Consider the following 20,516-nt stretch of genomic DNA (forward strand, 5'->3'; position numbering starts at 1 on the left):
CCCGTCGCGCGCTGATACAGCGATCATGGCGAGAATTACTGACGACCAAAAACCTTCGATTGAGCAAATCTCCGATGACAAGATTGCGCCCACGACACTTGAAGCTGGAAATGAGCCCGTGGATGGACATCGCAAGCTTGTTGCGCCGCCGCTAGTCGCCGCTATGAGCGCCGAGGAAAGATTGGAGGCGGAAAAGAAGATGAGGAGGAAGATCGATACGAGGTTGTTGCCGATGATTATCCTGATGTATATTATGAGTATGCCTTGACAGCTGAGACTATGTGAAGACAGTGCTGATAAAACTTAGATTACCTCGACAGGAATAACATCGCTGCCGTTCGCCTAGCAGGTCTTCAAGATGAGCTGGAGCTCACGAGCGTGCAGTACCAAGTGCGTATTGATGAATCACTTAAAGATAGCACTCCACTGATTCCGATAGACTACCGTTTCCATCCTCTTCGTCGGCTATATTCTCATGTAGGGAATTCCCCGTTACAAATTGCATACAAGACAAACACTGACTGTAAACACTTACATCAGGCAAATTCCTTCGAATTTATTCCTCAATAAGACCGGCAAACCGGCCATATACCTGCCTACATGCATGATCGTCTGGGGTATCATATCTGGTGCTACCGCCGCATGCCAGAACTTCGCTGGACTTGTGGTGTGCCGTTTCTTCCTCGGGTTCATCGAAGCCGCATATTTCCCAGGGTGCTTGTTTTACCTTAGCGCCTGGTATACAAGGAAAGAGTTGGGTTTGAGGACGGCAGTGCTATACTCTGGGAGTCTGATATCGGGAGCGTTTGGTGGTTTAATCACTGCGGGGATCACGAGTAATATGGACGGTACGCAAGGTCTACGAGCTTGGCGCTGGGTATTTATAATTGAAGTAAGTGTCACAAGCGATGTGAGTACATACGTCAAGTGCTGACTCTGTAGGGTGTCATCACCGTTGCGATCGCTTTTGGAGCCTTTTGGGTTCTGCCTAACTTCCCTCGAACTACTTCCTGGCTCACGGAAGAAGAGCGCCAACTTGCCGTGTACCGACTTCAGGAAGATGTTGGAGAAGATGATTGGGTGTCCGCAGAGTCACAGACCTTCTTCCACGGCCTAAAGCTCGCATTGCTCGATATTAAGACTTGGGTGCTCACCATTCTTCTTCTCGCGATTGTGTCTTCAGCGAGTGTTACCAACTTCTTCCCAACAGTGGTCAAAACCCTTGGATACCCAAACATCGAGACGCTGTTGTTGACAGCGCCACCTTATGTCCTGGCAGTTATCACGACCTACCTCAACGCCTGGCATGCCGATCGCACTGGCGAACGATTCTTCCACATTGTTCTCCCACTCTGCGTGGGTGTAGCAGCCTTTATCCTGGCTGCAGCTACAACAGCTACCGCACCCCGTTACGTCGCCATGATGCTGATGGTCCCTGGTGTCTATACTGGCTACGTTGTCGCTTTGGCCTGGATTTCCAATTCTTTGCCCCGTCCGCCAGCAAAGAGAGCGGCCGCACTAGCTTTCATAAACGCGATCAGTAATACTAGTTCGATTTATGCAAGTTATATGTACCCGCAGCCGAAGAGTGGACAGCCGGACTTGACAATACCACTCAGTGTGGATTGCGCAACTGCAGCACTGGCCATCATTATGACGGTCATCATGCGGATCATCCTGGGAAGGCTGAACAAGAAACTTGCACGGGGAGAACACGTTGAAGGCGCGATCAACGCTGTCCCAGGAATTGGTGCGGAGCGGGGTTTTAGGTTCTTGGTCTAGGGACTTGAAATTTGTAGGTCGTATGATAGACAAATTGAAAGAGGCGATGAGCAGTGGTACAATCAATTGACCCCCTCCCTGTTTTACTTCTTTGCCACCCCCTTCTCTGGGCATCTCCCTATATGACGACACATACAGTATGCTGAGACGACGAGTTGCCTCTTCGCGTTTCTGTTTTTATTTATCTTAATCAGAACTACTCGTGTTACTTTTGTGAAGCTCGAGGAGTGGCTGGATGCTGACTTGGCGAGACTAGAAGCTTCCAAGGTTATACAGCGTCATCGGCCCGTACAAGGCTTAGCTCCCATCGCGAACTTGGGCCAGCGCGTCGCGACTCACCAACTTTTATCCGCTTGCACATCAGGCCCCGGCAGCACATCATCTATTAAGGATTCAAGTGCACACTCGTGCGACCCATTACTATCGGCCCGCTTTACTGAAGTCACTAAATACACTCTCACTGTCGACTGACTGTAGATTGAGCGCCTTGCGATAGCTAGCGTCACACCACTGGAGCGCCCTGTGCACATACGATGCACCTTCACGCCGTCGAACGAACAACGCCGATTACTCAACTCGGTCCTTGATCATTGTCGCGTTGCACCGTCCATACCATCGACTATTCCGTTCTTTGGACACATCGACAGTATTCATAGCCGCCACCACTCAAGGCAACCACGCGTAGTCAGCTGACGCCACCCGCACATCACCCGCAATTCCCATTGCGAACTTGATCCACAACCTCAACATGGATTTCTCGAACAGTGCGTTTCGGACTATGCCAACGTCCACAGTCTCCGACGATACCATGTCTCACGCCAACCTCGTCATGGCGTGTAGATGGGGCTGGACTAGCACTCCCGACGAAGGTACCAACTCACCTTTCGCATCTTCGTCGACATCGCAGCAAATACCTGTTTCCTCATTTAACAACATTCGTTCCAAGCGATTCGCGCCATGTCAAGGTCGTCTGTACCATCAGCTTCTCTGTTCACATCGCATTCGTACAGACCTAGTCGAGGATTGCGGCGCAAACTGCATCGAACCGTATGGTAATACAGTGGATGCACCCTTCGTTTGCAACGAATGCATTCAAGCAGAAGCAGCAAAGATCTGGGAAGAGCGACAGACGCAACACAACGCGACTTATCCACCTATGGAGCAGATGAGTAAGGAGCAGTATGAGCAGTGGTACGCTGAGCACCGACAGCTCGAAGCAGAATTTTCGCGTGACCAGCGCGTGTATGAGCTGGAGCTCAAATCTAAGACTCGGCCGAGTAATATCTGTTCTGCATTAGAAGCTAGCAAAGAAGAGATGGAGTTCGCAACTGAGCTCGACTCTCTGTCACTTTCGCTGATGGCGTCCAATAACTCGAACGTCGAGCAAGCGTCGTACCAGCCCCAAGGACGTACGCGTACGAGCTTAGCGACAGACCCTGAGGAACAACTTCATTGGGACCTGAACACGCTTGCTTTAGACCGAGGCGCTTGTGGTATCGAATACTCCGGATCGCAGCCGAACAATGGCGTGTCGCCAGGACGGCAACTGGACCCGGAGGAGCTATGGAGCAAGCCGCGGAACTAATGCTGTCAGTGCTTGTTACTTGAGCGTTAGTTGGGTGCATGCACTATGTCTTGTTTGTTAGCGATTGCATGAATCTGGCGTATGGTAACTTTGCTTGTATGGAAGCGTTTGTAGAAAACTTTTGTCTAAGAAATATCCATGTCTATCACCTTGTCTATACCGTCTCTTCAAGCCGCCGATAACAGACCAAAATGTGATCTTCTTCCACTGCCGAACATCCCACTTGAGCAGCATGTAGCGAACACATTACTAACAATAAATTGTGAAAAGCCCACTTATCATGCACTTGGGGAGCAATTGCATGAAGTTTTCAGTCTTGCGTGGGGCCTCCTGATGGGTCAAAGTCGGAGAGGACTGTAGGCATTGGCGCGCCATACTTCGATTGCTAAGCGACCTCGGCACACATTCCATGAGCTTGTCGCAAGTGGTGCAAAAAAGTGCAAAAAAGGAAGACTTGTCAAAGGACAGAACTCGAAGTCCAAGGGGCTCTGGAGATTTTGTTAGGGATAGAAACTTTAATTTGGAGGTATGAATGAAGCTTACCGAACCCTCAACCTTTGGTGACATCAGGCACAAGCCGAAAACCAACGCGCTACCATTGCGCCAAGACTCCGATAGGAGATTTGATGAAAAACTTTGAATCGACAAAATATATATTGTACATCGCATCGTGAGTAAGAGACGAGTGGTAGATGGTGGTACCCATAATTCTGTTGAATGCTTTCGGGAGTGCATACCCCGCACGAGCTAAAGCACCTACTCCGATTAAATGGACATCCAGTCTCATTCCATCCATTCTCGGGTCGTCTTGCCTTCATTTCGGCAGCTAAGCAATCACAAGATGCTGGCTTTGGTCTATATCCTTTGACAAATCTTATTCTTCTTTTTTTGCTTCTGTTTCTGTCTACATCTATCTTTACTGTTACGATGTCTTGTGGGCTTGTCCCATGTCAAGTTTCTGGTTAATGACGTAGCACTCACTCGTTGCGATCACGGCCTTCCTATCCGCTCCGCACCTTAAAATGCGCGCTCAACTATCAATCAGATATCACAGAAGTCTCTCGTCTATTTTAGGTGTATGGAAATGTCCATGGTGTGATTATATTGCTTCAACTGTCTCCGAAGCTATGGGTCTCCTGACATTGCAGCGCGAGGAGGTATCTAGCAGTTGGCTGCGCATCAGGCACTCACGCAATATATTAGCTTGCAGACTATGGGCGCACTATATTGTCGCTACTTTGATATGTTCAAGCAGCGTATCCTCACTCAATATGGTGAAAGCAACAGTGTCTTGTGCGACTTTGAAGATCATCCCAGGCACCCCATGCCGACATCAACAAACCATGATTAGGCACTCCCTTCATCAGCATGCAGCAGATGCCTCTACTTCTTCCTCAAACTCCCCATCTACAGCCTTGCAACTCCTTATTTTCTCCATCTCCACCTTCCGTCTGTAACTCTCCTTCACCAATTTCTCGAAACTCTTGTGACCCAGGAAAACAGTACACCAGGTATGAACCCCCTTCATCCACTCCTTCCCTACCAATTTTCCATGATCGCAATCTTCCTTAAGCTCACACACAAAGATCTCTATGTTGCACCCACCTTCCTTGGCTTTTTTCTTGCAGCGCTTTACAAACTCTTGATATTCGTCACGGAGGGTGGACTCGTAGCATGTAGGACAGAGAAAGGAGGGTTCGGCGGTGGTGGAAAAGTTAACAGCAGCGCAGTTAGGGGCACATTTTGAGGAGGTTGTTGGTTGTAGAAAGGAAGCGTGGATGGTGTGGGCGCAGGTTAGTTTGTGGACTGGAGTCCCAGAACATTGCATGATGTGTTTCGTGATGAAATGAGGAGCCATTATGTCGTTGACGTTGGCCGTAGGTAGTCAGGATAATTGCTTTACCGTGCGATAGGTTATGTGCGGTGACAGATCGTTGGAGAGCATTGGATTGGTTAAATCCCCGCAGGTACTGGCTGATCAATTGCATAGTGAGTTTTGCGCAAGCCGCGGTCAAAGCGTACATACAAAGCGACGATGCAAACATAAACTAATAGTCCAGCTCTGCGAAAGATCCATTGTCGAGTTTCACAATGCCTACATCGGAGGCGGATTCAAATCAAGACCCTCGACGCTAAGCTTGAAGCTGTCCATGCGCGAATAGCTTCCTGCAACGTCCATGTCGAGTCTGCCACGCTCACAATCTTCGAAGTCGACTTCTGCAACGAGCAGCTCATCTTCTTCCTCCCACAGCGGTCCAGCAAGCACGTCGCCTAGCGGTGATACAATCATAGAGCCGCCGCGAGAAACAAACTCTTCTCCGTCTGTGGACGATGCTTGGGGTTGCGCAAAGGGCTGCTGCTTGGGACTAAGTGGATCATCTGTAACCGATGAAGAGTCGATCGCTGAAGAGTCAACGTTCGTGGCTGACGCTTGGCCTTCCGGGATTGGCAGACAAATCTCGTGGCCCTCTTGTGTCTTTGTGATGGTACTTCGCCGTCTACCAGCGGCCCCACTGCCCTGTTGTGATATCCTCCTGCCAACCCCAGTTCCGTCCCCATTGCTCTGCGACTGCGCCTGACCTGAAATCCACTCTGGGAGATGTTTCTTCTTGACGCATTGGTTTGCGCTTACGACGAAGCATCGGCCTTCGCAGCCTACGGTCCGCATCAGCGACGCCCAGGCGTCGCGCGCATCTGCTGTCGGTGCAAACCACAGATTCACGTTTTGGCTATACAAGCTTTGTCTCAGCAGCGGCATGTAGTTCTCCCAACATATCGCTGATCCCATGCACAGCTTGACACCTTTGATCTCTGTTGTCACTGCCCTCAGCGTACTCGCACTTCCAAAGCCCCAGATCAGCCGCTCGCTACCGGTGGGCATAACCTTCCTTCTCTTCCCCAATATCCCCATCTTCGGGTCTACAAACACGACCCCACAGTAAAGTGTGCCACCCGACTTTTCCACTATTCCAGTGACAACAAAGACACCGGTCTCTTTCGCTATCCTTTCTAACTCCTCTCTTGTCCCGTCACCCCTGTATTCCTTCCCTTTTGGCAGTTCGAGCTTCCGGTCTAGCCAATCTTGCCCAGCGCCGCTCGGTGTGTCGCCCATGTCGACAGCATCGTGGAAATAGTGAAGGAACTGCTCGCGACCTTCGGGTGCGCGAGCACCAACCGCAGCGCCAAAAGAGCAAGTACGAGGATATCCGCCCAAGTATGCTTCGGGAAACAGGAGGACATCGATGCCTTGAGAGGCGGCGCGCTTTGTGGTGGCTTCGAGGGCGACAAGGGTCTCGGCGGTTGTGGAGAGGGTGCGTGCTTGCGCGGACGCGATCTTGAGCGTTTGTGGCATTGTGAGAATGGAAATGACGCGTAGATCAGTGCGCGATGGAAGATCAAGTAAACTCAAAGGAAAAAAGAAGGAAAAAAAGACACGATGTGTGAGAGTGTTTGAAGCTTGTCGTGATGACTACACACCAGGGAGCTAAGCTCCCAAAGCTACCCCGCTCTGACCCCCACCTTGAATAACCTTGGATAGCCAAACGGCATCTTCAACATCTGTGGAGTCATTCATACCAGGTATCACGTGTAATGTGGCTGATGTATCCAGTGTCGTAGATTAAGGGAAGACGCGGGTAGGGCCGAGAAGACAATCAGTGTTTATGTGGATGCTTGTGGAGCTCTGCAGGGACGGAGCTTCCGCAACTCCACACCACGACGTCACAGTCAGAGAAGCACTAGCAGACGAGGATTTCTTTTCTCCTGATGGAACTTCACTTGCGACAACTAAACATCTTTCCCATCATCTGAAAAATCCACATCTCCCAGAGCACGATAGCCGAACACCCATCCAACATGCCGCAATCAACAGATCTTCGAACGCATCTCAACTCCCTTGTCCCATCATCTTATCCCCAACTTCGCGACTCCGTCTTACCTCAGCTCCTCGCTTCAATCCACACCATAGCAGGCCACCTTCGTACTTCCCCCTCGGTAACTCAAGTCGGTACCGCCAATGCCTTCGGCGACGACCAACTCAATGTGGACGTCCTAGCTGAAGAAGCAATCCGCAAAACTATCTCCTCCTGTCCTTCCATAGTCACAGCATCTAGCGAGGAAGATCCCGTCGAAAAATCTTCAGAGTCCACTAGCAGAAGCGAAAATCAAGGAACAGAAGTCTATACACTAGGTTTCGACCCCTTGGACGGCTCCTCAATCATCGCGCCAAACTGGAGTGTAGGCACCATCATTGGAGTCTGGGAAGGTGCCTCAGCTCTTCACCAGTCCCCTAATGATAAACAAATCGCTTCTATACTGGGTGTGCTGGGCCCACGTACAACCGCTGTTGTCGCCATCCGTCTACCAGGTACTGAGGGATCGTGTTTTGAAGTCGGATACGCAGACGACGGAACCATGCAAGTCATTCGTCCAGAAGTCAAATTGACGCAAGCCTCTGAAGTGAAAACCCGGTATTTCGCTCCTGCAAATATGCGCGCAGCGGCCGAAGACCAACGGTACCTCAATCTCATCAACCGTTATATTACCCAAAAATACACTTTGCGGTATAGTGGTGGGCTTGTTCCGGATGTTGTGCATGCGTTGGTTAAAGGCCATGGTGTTTATGTGTCTCCGGTGACAGCACAGAGTAAAGCTAAGCTAAGGCGACTTTACGAGTTGGCACCCATTGCGCTAATCATGGAGTGTGCGGGCGGTGCGGCTTTGGATTCTGCAACGGGGAAGAGGGTGTTGGAGACGCCAGTTGAGGACACGGATGAGAGGGGTGGCTTGATTTGTGGGAACAAGGACGAGGTTGAGGCTGTAAGGAAGGCGTTGTTGGAGTAGAATACCAGGATTACTGATGTGGAATGATCGTATGAGAAGATAGCCAAGTGTGTAGTGATTGTAAATAGTGTCCTTGGACCAAAATTCTGGAACATAATTCGATATCTATATACCAAAGTGCTTCTAGTCTTTCAATGATGCCGCCAGCGCCGTATAAAAAAGAATGGGTATATATCCTGTGCGATCCATGTTAAAGAAAAGAGGAGATGTGGAAATCTAAACCGCGTAAATGCAGAAATCCAGAACGAGGCCGAACAAACATACAAGCCTCTGGCTATGAGCCCCTGTATTATTCATCGTAGCGGGTGTGTGATTGCTGGGCGTCTAGGTCATGTTCAGAATGCGCTGCCAGCCTCGACGTCACCCTCACGAGTCCGGCTGCGACTCCCTGACGTGCCTCTGCTACCAGGACGGAGCGCCGCGCAGACCGTCCTGCAGCCATCGACCCAATCTGCCCTTCCTCGCCACCCTGGCTGCGTCGGCATTGGTAAAGCGGTGAGGGCCTTCGTACTGGCGAAGCTGACTTGACTACAATCATCCCTTTCTTCTACCTTGACATCCAACTTATGATTGATATGGATGCCATCCAGTGGGACATCGTCGCGAATCGAACCAGCAGTGCATTGCGATCGCTGCGCTGAGTGCTGGGATATCTTCGCGTCAAATCCAACGGACCTTGGTTTTGACAACGGGCCAAAGGACTTGCTTGGTGTACCGGTCTGAGAGTATCCAGCCCTTGTGGTATCTGTGCCAAAGTAGCGGATGAAGAAGACCTTGAGTGAGGGAACTGAGGCGCAGATGACAGCTAGTTGGGCTTCGAGTGTTGTCCAAACCCAACCAGAGTATGCTGCCCAGGTGATGTCGTAGGTGACTGGTTGATCAATTAGTCTTTTTTGTTTTATCTTAGGATGGAGTGATGATCTTACAGAAGTAAAGCTTTGTGGCGTAGAACGTGCGCAGAATACCACAAATACATGTTATCATTCCCAAGCCAAAGATGGCGCACAACCCCATTTTCTGACGCTTGCCAATCTTCAGGTTCCAAATCAAAAGTATTGGTAGCATGCAAATGATGAAATCTTGTACGGACGAGATAACTGCGCATGCGACAATTAGGGCACCCTCGTTGCGGCATGTCAATTCGTTCTGCAGTCTCCAGGCGATGTCGAAGAGGCGGAAGAATCCCACTACTGGTGTACATGTGAAGACGATGGCGAAGGTAAAGACGATTCCGTAGACGATGCAGAAAACGATGGTACCATAGACCCCTGTGGTGACATGTCAGTACTTAAGTATACCATGTCGGTTGCTTGTGTTCGCTTACAGTAGATGAACTGGTTTGTGAGACGATCGCCAATACGGCGGTAAAAGCAGAGGATTGACACCTTGACCAACGTTGTCGATAACATGTAGTTGAGTTCGATTGCCATGGCGATCTGATACGTCAGCATACCTTCAAATACAGCAGAACATACAAGCCTACTTCTCGTGTCGTGACTAAGGTCTCCCTAGTCTGGTCCCAGACGTGCCATTGAAAGCCATAGATGCGAATGCCTTTGCCAGTCAGTAATGTTAATGTGGAGGTGAAGTAATGCTTACCGAGTACAGTGGAAATGGTTAAACCAAATAGCGGTAGGATTGCTATGCTCACCAGTATATCGTCCAGTCCAGTGTTCTTTGATATAGCCAGTCTTGCCCACATCCGCGCGCAGTATACGAGGAAGGATATACCCAAGAACACCATGAGCACGATTGGTATCCCCCAACCCCTTTCCTCTGGGTTGACATAATTTGGTTTGGGCCAACTGAGGAGAACTTCTGGTGGAGGGTGTAGACCACCAGCTCGAGCAACAAGCCGGCTGGCATGTGATCCCAAAATGTTCACGTCCATATTAGGGTATACCGCCGTGATGGCAGGTACGGCTGTCAGGTACGGCTGTCAGAATAAGTGAGGTAAGGAACGGCTACCGCAAACAGAGAGAGCCACCGGGATATGAGGCACATGTATACGCCAGTCAGAGAGAGGTCCAAGACCTGATCGTGCTAGTGGTAAGTGGGGACCAGGTCTTCCCGCACACCTCTAGTCCAAACACCAGGGGAGAAACTCACGCCACGCTGCCGCTGCACCTAAGCATGTATGGCGTACATTGACGATTTCGCCGATTGCAGCCATAATTAGGTTTCGTCTGTTGAGGCCTCCACAGCAGTTGCGGTGAACATCGGGTGCGCTGAAGGGTTGAGCCATGTACAGTCAGCTTCGAGGTGCTTACGACGTTGTAACACTCCTGTGTGTAGACCGCGCAATTGTGTTGTAGAATCCCGAAGGTGTACATCAAGGAATGTACCTGGTGCCTGCGTTCGACCGCGGAGCGTCGTGCACTGCTCGGCGCTAATCATCGATCTTCATGAGTGCGGAAAGCATCGATCGCACACGTGGCATGTGTAACATAAAAGCTTGTTAGTGTCGCTGTCGCAGGCGTTTGGGAATGTACACGATCCGCTATAACGGTAAATGATCCACGCGAGCGTATGGGGGGCTTGAGAAGCGACTCTTGGGGTAGGATTGCCGATGTCACCTAGTCGAGCTAGAAGCTTTCAATACTTCCCGTGTCTGCCGATCTACAACGACTCCACTGAACAACGGCTGGTAGTCGTTCGTCGTGGATGACCCTGACTTCGGTTTCGCGTTGATGGCAAAGGGCATTCAACGCGACTGTGTTTCAAATGCTGCATCGAATCATCAATGAGCCGCACTGCACGTTTGGATTTGAACATATTCATGTTCAGTGTTGGCGTGTCGAGTGCACGTGGGGTGAAGCGGATTGACACCCCAGTATTGAGGCAAGACCCTGGCGATCATGAAGGGGATTTGCAACCATGGGAAGCTCCATCGAATAGACAGTATGATGCACAACCACATCAGGCGAGATTTTCGCAATGGACGAAAAATCTGAGATGGCAATATTTCCAATTGGCATAGGCACCAAAAGACTCAGTCGCCCTATGAGGGCTACTACCACTTACTCGTGGTAGACCCAGGCCAAGGCTACTTGATGTCTTGATAGCAGCACTTCAAACCTACTAGGCCCCACAAAAGGCCCTACAGAGACCAACGAACGGCTGCTGCTATGTCGTCTTAACCCGGGAAGTTTTGCACCTTATCTATAAGGTTGCGCTTCCTGTGGGACTTACCATGTCAAAACTCAATTTTTAGGGATCTGCAGCTACGCGACTGGTATGTGCTCGTGACGAGAAGTGACCCGCGCAAACTCGGCGACAGATCATAGTAAAGAGTCGGTATCTGCTGTAAGGTTCGGAAAGATGGATGGACGTGCGTGTTGGTTATGATTGAGCGACGTATTGAAGATTGTGGGAATGGATTGAATCTACCTAGGTATTGACCAAAACTGACATCATCACGGCGCATAGGCCTGTACGCCCAGACAGGGACGCAGATTTTACTTCGGCTTGCCATATCTTGCTCGCGCCCCTTTTCGACATAGCATCTATGGAGGCTTCTGAGTCTTCCCCAGCGTTGATGCGTTCTCTAGCTGATGCATTTCCGGCAACAACGCGCGATATCACACAGTAATGACTACCTTAAGATGATAGTTCGCTGGTATGCGGCATGGCTCACAGCATGGTCGTGGTTCTCTTGTGGCTATATTATGAACGACATATGTGTGCTGGTTGTTCACTAGGTCGAAAGTAAGGCGAACGCCTCCATGGCCTTTCGTACAGCCTCGGTTGCTTCTTTCTGCGGAACAAGATCGACACCAGCGTCAGCGGACTGTTCTGAACGCCCTACTCCTATAGCGTCGCCTACTATTCCTTGGCTTATATCTGTGTCCTCTGCCTCATCGTCACCCGGAATCTTGCGTAACACGGCTTTAGAGACTCCATCGTTTGATGTCGGATCACGATAATCCCATCTGCCGGGTTGCTTTCGATATGGCTTATTCACCTTGGCTAGGTTCTTATGGACCGCCGTACCGGGACGTTTTCGAGGCTTCGTTATCTTTTCATCAGAAGGCGCATCTTCCACTCCTCCAAAGCCATCTTGTCGCATGAATTGGTCGAAGAACTGCATGCGAGGTTCGTCGATTTTGGAAGCTGCTTTACATCCCCGGTAATCCTTCCTCAACATTGCCGCGACGTACTTGTTGGCGAAGTGCTGTATTCTGTCCTCAATCGACTCGATACCCTCCATGGGAGTGTCATTACTGGATCCAAGAGTAAGACTGTCTAGGGCTACTTCCGCACGTACTACATCAATCAGACAACTCGGGCATGCGAACGGCTGGCCTTGCATGGGATGCACACAGGTCACGCCACAGCTTGCAGTGTACTCAGTCTGAATCCGATGGCCACACTGAAGATCGTGAAAAGTCGACGAAGGGTTACATGGACTGTACATGTCGTAGAATTCCTGCTCACTCTCTCTAGTCTGGAGCTGGCGCTGTTGTCTTTCTGCTTCAGCTACATTTCTGTGGAAATTGTCGATAATAGCACGAGCGTGGGCGGTATGAGTATCCATGTCGATAGGCCTGTCAGTTTGTGGAGCTGGGTTGTGTGTAGAGGGCAGTCAAATGTATGGGGTTGATTTTGAATTCTTGCATTGAAAAAACTTATGAGGCGGTGATTGGTGTTGTATGCTAACAGTGGAAGTTGTTGATCTAGACGTTGAGTGGTGTTCGAGGGAGACATTAGACGATAAGACGGATCGGATCCTCGCGTGACAACAAGCACTATGCCGAAAGCGGATAACTAACTTAATGACAGGGCCTCATCCTTGCACCGACTCGCAGCCAGGTACCCGCAGGACATGTCGGCGAGGCCTTCTACTTGTGTATCCTCATCCGACTCACCACAATGTCGAATGGCGGGTAATGCAACTCAACTCCCGCATTTGTCTCAAGTAGGACGACCTTGCTCACAGGCCATCCATTGTTGTCTTGATAGCCGTCGAAGTCAAACCAATCGCAAGTCTCTAGTCCTGGAAAGATCATCCTCCAAACCTGCGCTCCAGGTCCAAATTCATTTGTCTCGCCTACGCCTTCAGCCGGCTCTAAAACAACACCCTGGGGGGTGGAGAAGTAGCGTGGCTGTGCATCGGGAGTCCAGGACAGACGGTCTATAGCCTCAAGCGCCGATGAACCGTTCACAATCAAGGAGCGGAGGTATAAGATCTGGTCTTGAACCACGAGATCTGCATACGTTGAGGAGGAGTTTGAGAGAGCAGCGCCAACTTGATCAGTGATTAGTCCAGTGTCTTCGCCAGCATTATAAAACCCTGCGTATCGCTCCTTTGTTCTCTCGCTCAACGCTTCCGCAAACGCAGGCGCAAGGATGTTATGCATAGCTGCCCTGATCATGCTCGTCGATATTCCTGTATATTCCGCCAGGCCAGATTGCTGCGCTAACACGATAATACCATATCCAAGGTTTGGTATATTGTCAATCCAGCTATGCCAGCCTCCACCGTCACCAGACTTTCCGAAGATACTGTATGTCTTTTTACTTTCTTCTGCCAGACTGGCATTTTCACTCGTCGGCAACGACAAGACCTCGATCTCCCATCCTGGGCCGCTTTGCTGTTTGCCGTCTGGAAGGATGACACTTGGTTTCATGACTTGGCGACGCTGGAACAGCGTAATAAGCGTGGGTTCGGGAGTAAGCCATAGATTATATAGATAACTGGCGAGGTCGTTTGCGGAGCTCCACATGCCGGCTGCTGGGTCATAGCCCTCGCCTATGATCAGATCGGCCCAGTTGTCACCGCCTGGGATACCCACATCTGGGTGGTGATCTTGTGGAATGGTTCCAAAAAAGCTATGCGTCATATTCAGGCTCAACAGCAGTTCTTGAGTCGCAAGGTCGGACCAGGTCAGAGAGGAAGAAGTCACATTATTGTAGTAAGCGGCGACAGCGGCACCCAGAAGTCCCAGTCCAGCATTGGAGTAAGCAGCTCTCTGTCCTGGTGCGAACATCAAATTCCTTGTCGCGATTCCGTCGATAACATTCTGCGCGCTTTCGCCTGCCCAGGCCGATCCAATAGTAGGCGCATCCGCTTTACCGGTACTGAGAATCATGTTGAAGCCAGTACTATAGCTTTCTCTCGGGATTCCTGCTGTATGACTTGCAAGCATACGGAGTGTTATCTCACTGCCGCCATTGTTCCAGTCATTCTCTGGCAGAGCGAACGAGGGAAGTAGTTGACGAACGGGCGTGTCAATGGTAAGGAGCGATGAGGACGAAGATGAATTTCGTCTCAGTTGGTTCTCGATAACTAGAGCGGATGCCATTGCGACGTTTTTCGAAACGGAAATCAAGCGGAAGATAGAATCGCTGGTCACTTCATTCGCACCAGCGGGGGCGAGATCAGTCTCATTGAACTTCAGCGTTCCGTTGTTAAACGTGTAGGCTGGCTCTGGGCTTGACGCATGAACCTTTCGTATGTGAGCAACCTATCTTTTGGTATAGCTAACCTAGTACATACGACGGCAAAGCTGAGTCCATCACGGGTAGTGTCAACGTATAGCGACGAGAGATTCTGCTGCACTTGTCTGAATGCAGCAATCACTGCCGGATGTTGGAGTATAAGTGGATCAGACAGTATCTTGTCCGCAAAGTCGGGAACGCACGCGCACGTTCCACGGGCAAGCAGGTATGCCGCAAGTACGAGAATCGTCTTCATGGCAACTGGCGCTGTTGTTGAGATCGATCCGCAGAAGCCAGGCCTTGAGGCGGGTGCGCATTGTTGGGTCGATGGGGTATTTGTACATTCCAGAAGTGCAACGTAGGTGCGGACGATCAGGTACCGCCGAAGTGATCCAAGAGACGCGTCGTACGCCGAGATGGCAGAGAGGACGCATTAAGCCAATCATGTGCTTGTGCTTCTACAAAAAGAGACACCTGCCTATCGGAGCTAAATCAGTATGCAGCAACAGCTGCTGCAGATAAAGCATGAACCTGTTAGTGTTTTTGCAGCCTCCCACTCTACCCAAGTACCATAGGTAATCGACACAATGGATTAAGCAATTGCGGAACGGCAAGCACGGTGTGACCTTTGAGAGTTGAAGCATCTGGTAATTGCTTAATTGCCGAAATGAAGACGAGACGGACCGAGAATGGAAGGGATGAGACTGGGTGTACGAAGTACGAAGGTTAAGCCAAGAGTGGGGCTACCGTGTCAATCCTCACCCCAGTTTACGCCTATCGCGAAGGATCATCAGCCTTACATGTGTCGGCGACTTCTATCACTTGCCCCCTATCTGTAGCAGTGATCAATGCATACGGGCTATTGATATAACTTCTGCTCTGACTTTGTAGTATTGTAGGTTCTAACCTGGTCTGTACATTCAAATTCACAGCGAAGTGACAAAAGGAACGTCACACCGACAGGTCCGAAAATGGCGGATCATGAGAGCACCAGAAGAAAGCGCTCACGATTCACGAACTAAACGAGAGGTCCAAAAGATAACAAGATGATCCTGTAGATAGCTCGTATGACGCTGAAGATGCTTAGGTAGTCACATCCCGACAGAAATAAATCTGAAGTTGCGCATATCCGTAGTCCAATTTTGTGTTAACGAAACAGTAAAATGCCTATGATGGTCATATATGTATATTCGACCTCGTTGACATGGAGATAGGCAACATTGCGGTTCTACCAAAGTAGTCGTCATGCTCAATTAACCTCTAAGCTCACAAAGTGATTGTCATGATGAGCTTTACCGCTACTCGTGGTGATGGCACTGTAAGGGAGCAAGAGGTATCAAGAATGTCTATTATTGGAGACCACTATTTTGTCACATGGCGTGAAGACTTCCAAAGGGAAGAAACTGTACACGTTACATGCTTCCGAGACGTGTCTTCATCAACTACTAGTTCCGTGATGGGATGATACAGGAACTTTCAACTACAACGATTCAAGATGTTTCTACTACTTAAGTACCAGCAGATAATGAGGCCTATCTAGGACCGTAAGTTGCAGAAGCTGAAGTGATCGGAAAAGCTCACCACCCGTACGCTATCCGAGGTCCTCAAAGCCTATATGAATGCTGTGCATCTGGCATACACGATGTAGTAAAGACGTATAGTGTACAATTCAACAAACTCCCGTCATGTCAGATACCAGAAAAGTATATCATCTCAACATCATACATGTCATTATTCTCATACACTAGCCCCTCGAAAAGCTTGCACAGCAAGCACTTCGATCTAGCCTCACATCAATGCATTACGAAAAGCTATCCGAGCCACAACGACCCGTCCATCAGCACCATAAGCGTAACACTCCATTCCAACGCACCGACCTCACCTAAAACCCCTCTTGTTCTTTAACGGCGAATCTCCAGCTCCTCCTCGTCTCATTGCCCTACCCAACCCATCTGTCCCTGTGCAGAATACACACACAAAAACCTTGGGTAACCACTCCTCCCTCATTCCTACACAACCAAGATGCAACCACTTGTTGCAAGCCTCACACTGCACCATCGGCATTCCCTCATCTTCCACCATACCCTCACAAACACAACGTGTGCTATCGTTTGACCGAGCACTACACTCGGTTGATGGCGTGGTGGTGGTAGATGGGGAGTGGTTGAAGGAGTTAGAGTAAGGGTCGTAGTTGTGATTATGAGGTAGATTTGTAGTTGACAGGTTGGATATGTCGGCTGAGGCTTGAGCCCAACGCTGGTTGTGAGCAAGAAGTGTATTTTGAGACGCACGTTCTGAACTTGTCAGTAACAAGAGTGTAGAATCAGCGCGTGGCTATCCTACCAATGCGTTGTTGGCGGGCGCCTACGACCTTTTTCAGGGCACCTAGGGCGTCGCCGGGGGAGTCAGGCATGTGGTGGTCCTCGGGGTGAGCGGAAGACATAGGACGTTCCATTGCGCTGAATCGACGGGTGGTGTTATTGTCGGTGGCGGACCTCCGCGTGGATCTAAGAGGCTCAAATGAGGCCTTGGAGAGAGCGTCAGGTGCAACCCTTGAGGCAGAGACGGATCGTGCCATCTTGAAGGAAGCGGGTCTTTCGAGTCCGCCGCTATCTGCTCGAGCGTGTTTCGCAGCTCGGCGTTCAGGTTGTGGTATGGCGAAAGAAGAGTTCCGACTGATGACCGGAGCCGGCTCGTCGTCTTCAGATTCGCTTTCATCATCCTCATAAAGCCCAGGATATTGGCGTCTAAGATCTTGCTGAGATGTCTGCCGCTTATTCTTGGGAGTCTCTTCGTCATCTCCAGCATGCACAGTCTCTGTCCGAGCTCGACCTGTCTCGTCGATGATGAGTCTTGTCCGAGGTCTTCTCAGCTCCGGTATCGATTTGAGCGCTCCGCCGCCTTGACGCTTCAGCGGTGATGAACGACGGGGTATCGTTGATGCATTGGCTGGAATTGATGTCCGAGGATCCATCGCAAGTGATTTGGGTGCCATTATTCCACCGTCTGTATTGCTTCGCTGCAGTACAGGTTTGGCGTTCTCTGCCGATCCAGTTGAAGAAGCTGTGTTGCTGCGCGAATGCTGGCTCCTTGACTTCTTCGCCATCTCCCTCTCGTTTTGTGCATCGCGCAATTGTGTCTCGTACGGTTGCCGTGACATGTCCAGAAAGGGATGATCTGGCATGTTCCCAAAAGAAGAAGTCATGTCGGGATTCGAGAAGCTGAGCAGCATGTTGGGGTCAACACCAGCAGACGTATACACGAACGAGCCAGGTCTTGAACCTTGTCTCTGTGATGGTGTATTTGCAAAAGACGCTGGCATGGGAGACGCTTGAAAGCTTTGGAATGCCGGCGTTTGCATCATGTTAGCTTGATTCATCGCCTGCCAGTTCATATCGTGCTGTGGCCTATGTGGGGTAGGACCAAAGGGATCAACGCCTAGCGGTACATCTAGATCCATTTGCATGCCATCGTTAGCTGGATCCCAGAACAGCTTTGATTGAGGCATAGGCGGCGCAGACATTGGCCCATGGCTGGGAAACTGCATCATGTGCGGAGTGTACTGCAAATCGGCGAAACCATACGGAGTCTGGTTGAAAAGTCCGCCTGATGATTCCGGCAATTGGCTGGGCGTTCTATGCACCACAGTAGCTGGAGTGGCTACCTCAGTTCCGCCACTTTGTTGCACGCTCCTCCTGGACGAAGCGTCCCTCGTTGGAGGTGGCGTTTGCATGTGTGAAAAGTCCATACTGACAGGGCGTGACCCAAACTGTCCTTGTGAACTAACCTTCCTCAGCCGATTAGGGTCGGGCGACGACGACAGTCTTCGGGAAGCGTCGACCGGCGGAAGAGGTAAATTTTGAGGAGCGAAGTGGTTGACATGGAACTCTGGGTCTTCGGGTGTGCGGACGGGCTGGCTATACGAGCTCGACGGCCGACCTAGAGGCGTCGACAGTGTGAAGGAGGGCGTTTGCACAGGGGTGTGCTGCCCATTAGGTAGTGGAGTGGCCCAGGCGTCGAGGAAGTGCGAGTGAGGAAACGTCTCAGTCTTGGGTGTTTTGAGACTTCCGTCAGGGAACGTCACCGATTTGGGTGTGGAGGATGGACTTGGTAGATGCCAGTCCGTCGATCTAGCACGCGACCCACGTTAGCCTGGGGCACTTGCAGCTGCGAGCCGAGACATGAGGAAAACCAAAAGTGCAATCTATGAACGGATTGGGAGGGAGTCTAAAGAAAAGTATCTTTGGCACAGGATGGAAAGCATGGCAAGGGATGATGCAACGAGCTCCAAATGACAACCGTGCGGTGTTGCCTGCCCTCTGCCTAACCCTAGACCTTCATTGGACATAGTCTGTCTGATAGTCATGTCTGGTCCGACATAGCCTGGCAGAGAAGCCACCGACGACGGGAATAGTGCACCATGAAGCTCGTTGCACCAGCGGAGACAGTGTACATGTTCCGAACATGGGAACGTGGAAGAAAGTCGTACCCATAAATGTGCTGATCCAAACTCATAGCAAACCCAATGACGCAAAGTCCTGACACAATGCCCTGCCCTACAGACCATGTAGCGTGTAATATAAGACGTCGTCGACGGGTTCGAGGGAGGCGTTCGGCGGGGGTTGGATCGAAAGACAAAGGCGCCCTGGCTGGGACGTCTTTGGACTTCTTTGTTGGCGGGCGGCAGAGGGCAAAGGCTGCCAGATAGACGATGTAGCTGTGATACCTGTTGGGTAGTACAATCCGGTAGTGGCAGTAGTAGTAGTAGCAGCAGCAGGGGTTATGGCAGCGTGGTGAGACGTTGAAGATGCAGGTACCGGACGAGGGGGCGTAGGCACAGCGCAGTCGTGAAGAGGGTCCTGCAGGCTTCGGTCTGCTCACGCTGTAACGCTTTGCAGTGAGCAAGGACGGTGAAAGGTTTCTTCACGTACTAGGCAGGGCAGTGGGGCCGGGGAAACTGAAGCTGCAGTTGCAAAGGTTGTAGTTCGGCAAAGATGAATAATTGATAGTACCGATCGTGACCCGCAGCAGCACGAGCAACACGCAGTTGCGGCACGAGCGACGTTGCTTAGCCAGACTCTCCTGAGCCGTCGGCAGCGTCTAGCCCAGGTACCGAGCCCGCATGGGCCGTGAAGGGCGATATAGCGAGGCTGTCATAATTGGGTGGTAAGGGCAGGGAGGAAGCATGGGAGAGGCTCTTTGTCGTCGCCGCAGCCAGCCAGGCCAGCCAGCCAGGCGAAGCTTCACCCACCCGATGCACCTAGTAGCGAATAAGGTGATAGGCTCCGCCAGGAGTACATAACGATGAGCTAAGTCGCGAACGGACACGGAACGAACTGCACCATGGCTTGGGGTGCTGCGTGCCGTAAGGATGAGATGGGTAGAAATGACAGGTCCACGCTGAGGTCTTGCCTAGAAGCCGACGCTAAACCGACTTTCTTGTCCCGTCGACCCAGTCAGAGGCCCAGCGCTCGTCCAACCACGCGACTATCCTCTGCAACCTCCTCGACAAGCGTGCAACTACCCACGATGTTCCAAGCATCGCATCCTGCACTCCTTGCTCCTCCTTCACGAATCGGGCAGCAACCTCCGCAAAATAAGCAACAAAGGCAAAACTGCTCGCCAGTGCCAGCTGGCAAGCGACGCTGAATAATTAATCTAGCCGTCATCATGCAAATCCCATGAACCTGGAAAAGTAGCCCGCTCCCGGCGAATCATGGCCCGCATCATGGCTAGACTGGCTTGATTTAACCTGCGGAGAGAAAAAAGCCCATAGATAGCAGCACTTTCCGGATTTAAGATAGTAAACCCCTCTACATCTGAGCTGAATCTCGATAGCCGTTCACCCCTAGCGCAGTGCCGCCCA

General features: G+C 50.8%; 9 protein-coding genes across 9 annotated transcripts; 3 read left to right on the top strand and 6 right to left on the bottom strand.

Moving 5' to 3' along the window:
• Positions 1–25: 25 nt before the first annotated feature.
• On the top strand, positions 26–1,782 carry AA0111_g1606 (hypothetical protein; the record flags this gene model as incomplete). The annotated part of the gene is made up of 5 exons (XM_028647284.1): positions 26–257; positions 308–390; positions 440–477; positions 541–892; positions 943–1,782. 5 exons carry the CDS (start codon positions 26–28, stop codon positions 1,780–1,782), a joined length of 1,545 nt encoding a protein of 514 aa, XP_028510975.1.
• A 748-nt stretch (positions 1,783–2,530) lies between these two features.
• Positions 2,531–3,367, top strand: AA0111_g1607 (hypothetical protein; the record flags this gene model as incomplete). The annotated part of the gene is made up of 1 exon (XM_028647285.1): positions 2,531–3,367. One exon carries the CDS (start codon positions 2,531–2,533, stop codon positions 3,365–3,367), a length of 837 nt encoding a protein of 278 aa, XP_028510974.1.
• Positions 3,368–4,730: 1,363 nt separating this feature from the next.
• Positions 4,731–5,195, bottom strand: AA0111_g1608 (hypothetical protein; the record flags this gene model as incomplete). Its single annotated transcript, XM_028647286.1, has 1 exon — positions 4,731–5,195. The coding sequence occupies one exon, from the start codon at positions 5,193–5,195 to the stop codon at positions 4,731–4,733; it is 465 nt and encodes a 154-aa protein (XP_028510973.1).
• Positions 5,196–5,462: 267 nt separating this feature from the next.
• Positions 5,463–6,719, bottom strand: AA0111_g1609 (hypothetical protein; the record flags this gene model as incomplete). The annotated part of the gene is made up of 1 exon (XM_028647287.1): positions 5,463–6,719. The coding sequence occupies one exon, from the start codon at positions 6,717–6,719 to the stop codon at positions 5,463–5,465; it is 1,257 nt and encodes a 418-aa protein (XP_028510972.1).
• A 503-nt stretch (positions 6,720–7,222) lies between these two features.
• On the top strand, positions 7,223–8,209 carry AA0111_g1610 (hypothetical protein; the record flags this gene model as incomplete). Its single annotated transcript, XM_028647289.1, has 1 exon — positions 7,223–8,209. The coding sequence occupies one exon, from the start codon at positions 7,223–7,225 to the stop codon at positions 8,207–8,209; it is 987 nt and encodes a 328-aa protein (XP_028510674.1).
• Positions 8,210–8,544: 335 nt separating this feature from the next.
• On the bottom strand, positions 8,545–10,100 carry AA0111_g1611 (hypothetical protein; the record flags this gene model as incomplete). The annotated part of the gene is made up of 5 exons (XM_028647290.1): positions 8,545–9,080; positions 9,136–9,477; positions 9,534–9,645; positions 9,693–9,763; positions 9,809–10,100. 5 exons carry the CDS (start codon positions 10,098–10,100, stop codon positions 8,545–8,547), a joined length of 1,353 nt encoding a protein of 450 aa, XP_028510675.1.
• Positions 10,101–11,906: 1,806 nt separating this feature from the next.
• AA0111_g1612 (hypothetical protein) lies at positions 11,907–12,746 on the bottom strand (the record flags this gene model as incomplete). Its single annotated transcript, XM_028647291.1, has 1 exon — positions 11,907–12,746. One exon carries the CDS (start codon positions 12,744–12,746, stop codon positions 11,907–11,909), a length of 840 nt encoding a protein of 279 aa, XP_028510676.1.
• Positions 12,747–13,050: 304 nt separating this feature from the next.
• Positions 13,051–14,906, bottom strand: AA0111_g1613 (hypothetical protein; the record flags this gene model as incomplete). The annotated part of the gene is made up of 2 exons (XM_028647292.1): positions 13,051–14,658; positions 14,709–14,906. 2 exons carry the CDS (start codon positions 14,904–14,906, stop codon positions 13,051–13,053), a joined length of 1,806 nt encoding a protein of 601 aa, XP_028510677.1.
• A 2,067-nt stretch (positions 14,907–16,973) lies between these two features.
• On the bottom strand, positions 16,974–18,398 carry AA0111_g1614 (hypothetical protein; the record flags this gene model as incomplete). The annotated part of the gene is made up of 1 exon (XM_028647293.1): positions 16,974–18,398. The coding sequence occupies one exon, from the start codon at positions 18,396–18,398 to the stop codon at positions 16,974–16,976; it is 1,425 nt and encodes a 474-aa protein (XP_028510971.1).
• Positions 18,399–20,516: the final 2,118 nt, after the last annotated feature.

Source organism: Alternaria arborescens (assembly GCF_004154835.1).
Source record: "Alternaria arborescens strain FERA 675 chromosome Unknown contig_3, whole genome shotgun sequence".
NCBI lineage: Eukaryota > Fungi > Ascomycota > Dothideomycetes > Pleosporales > Pleosporaceae > Alternaria > Alternaria arborescens.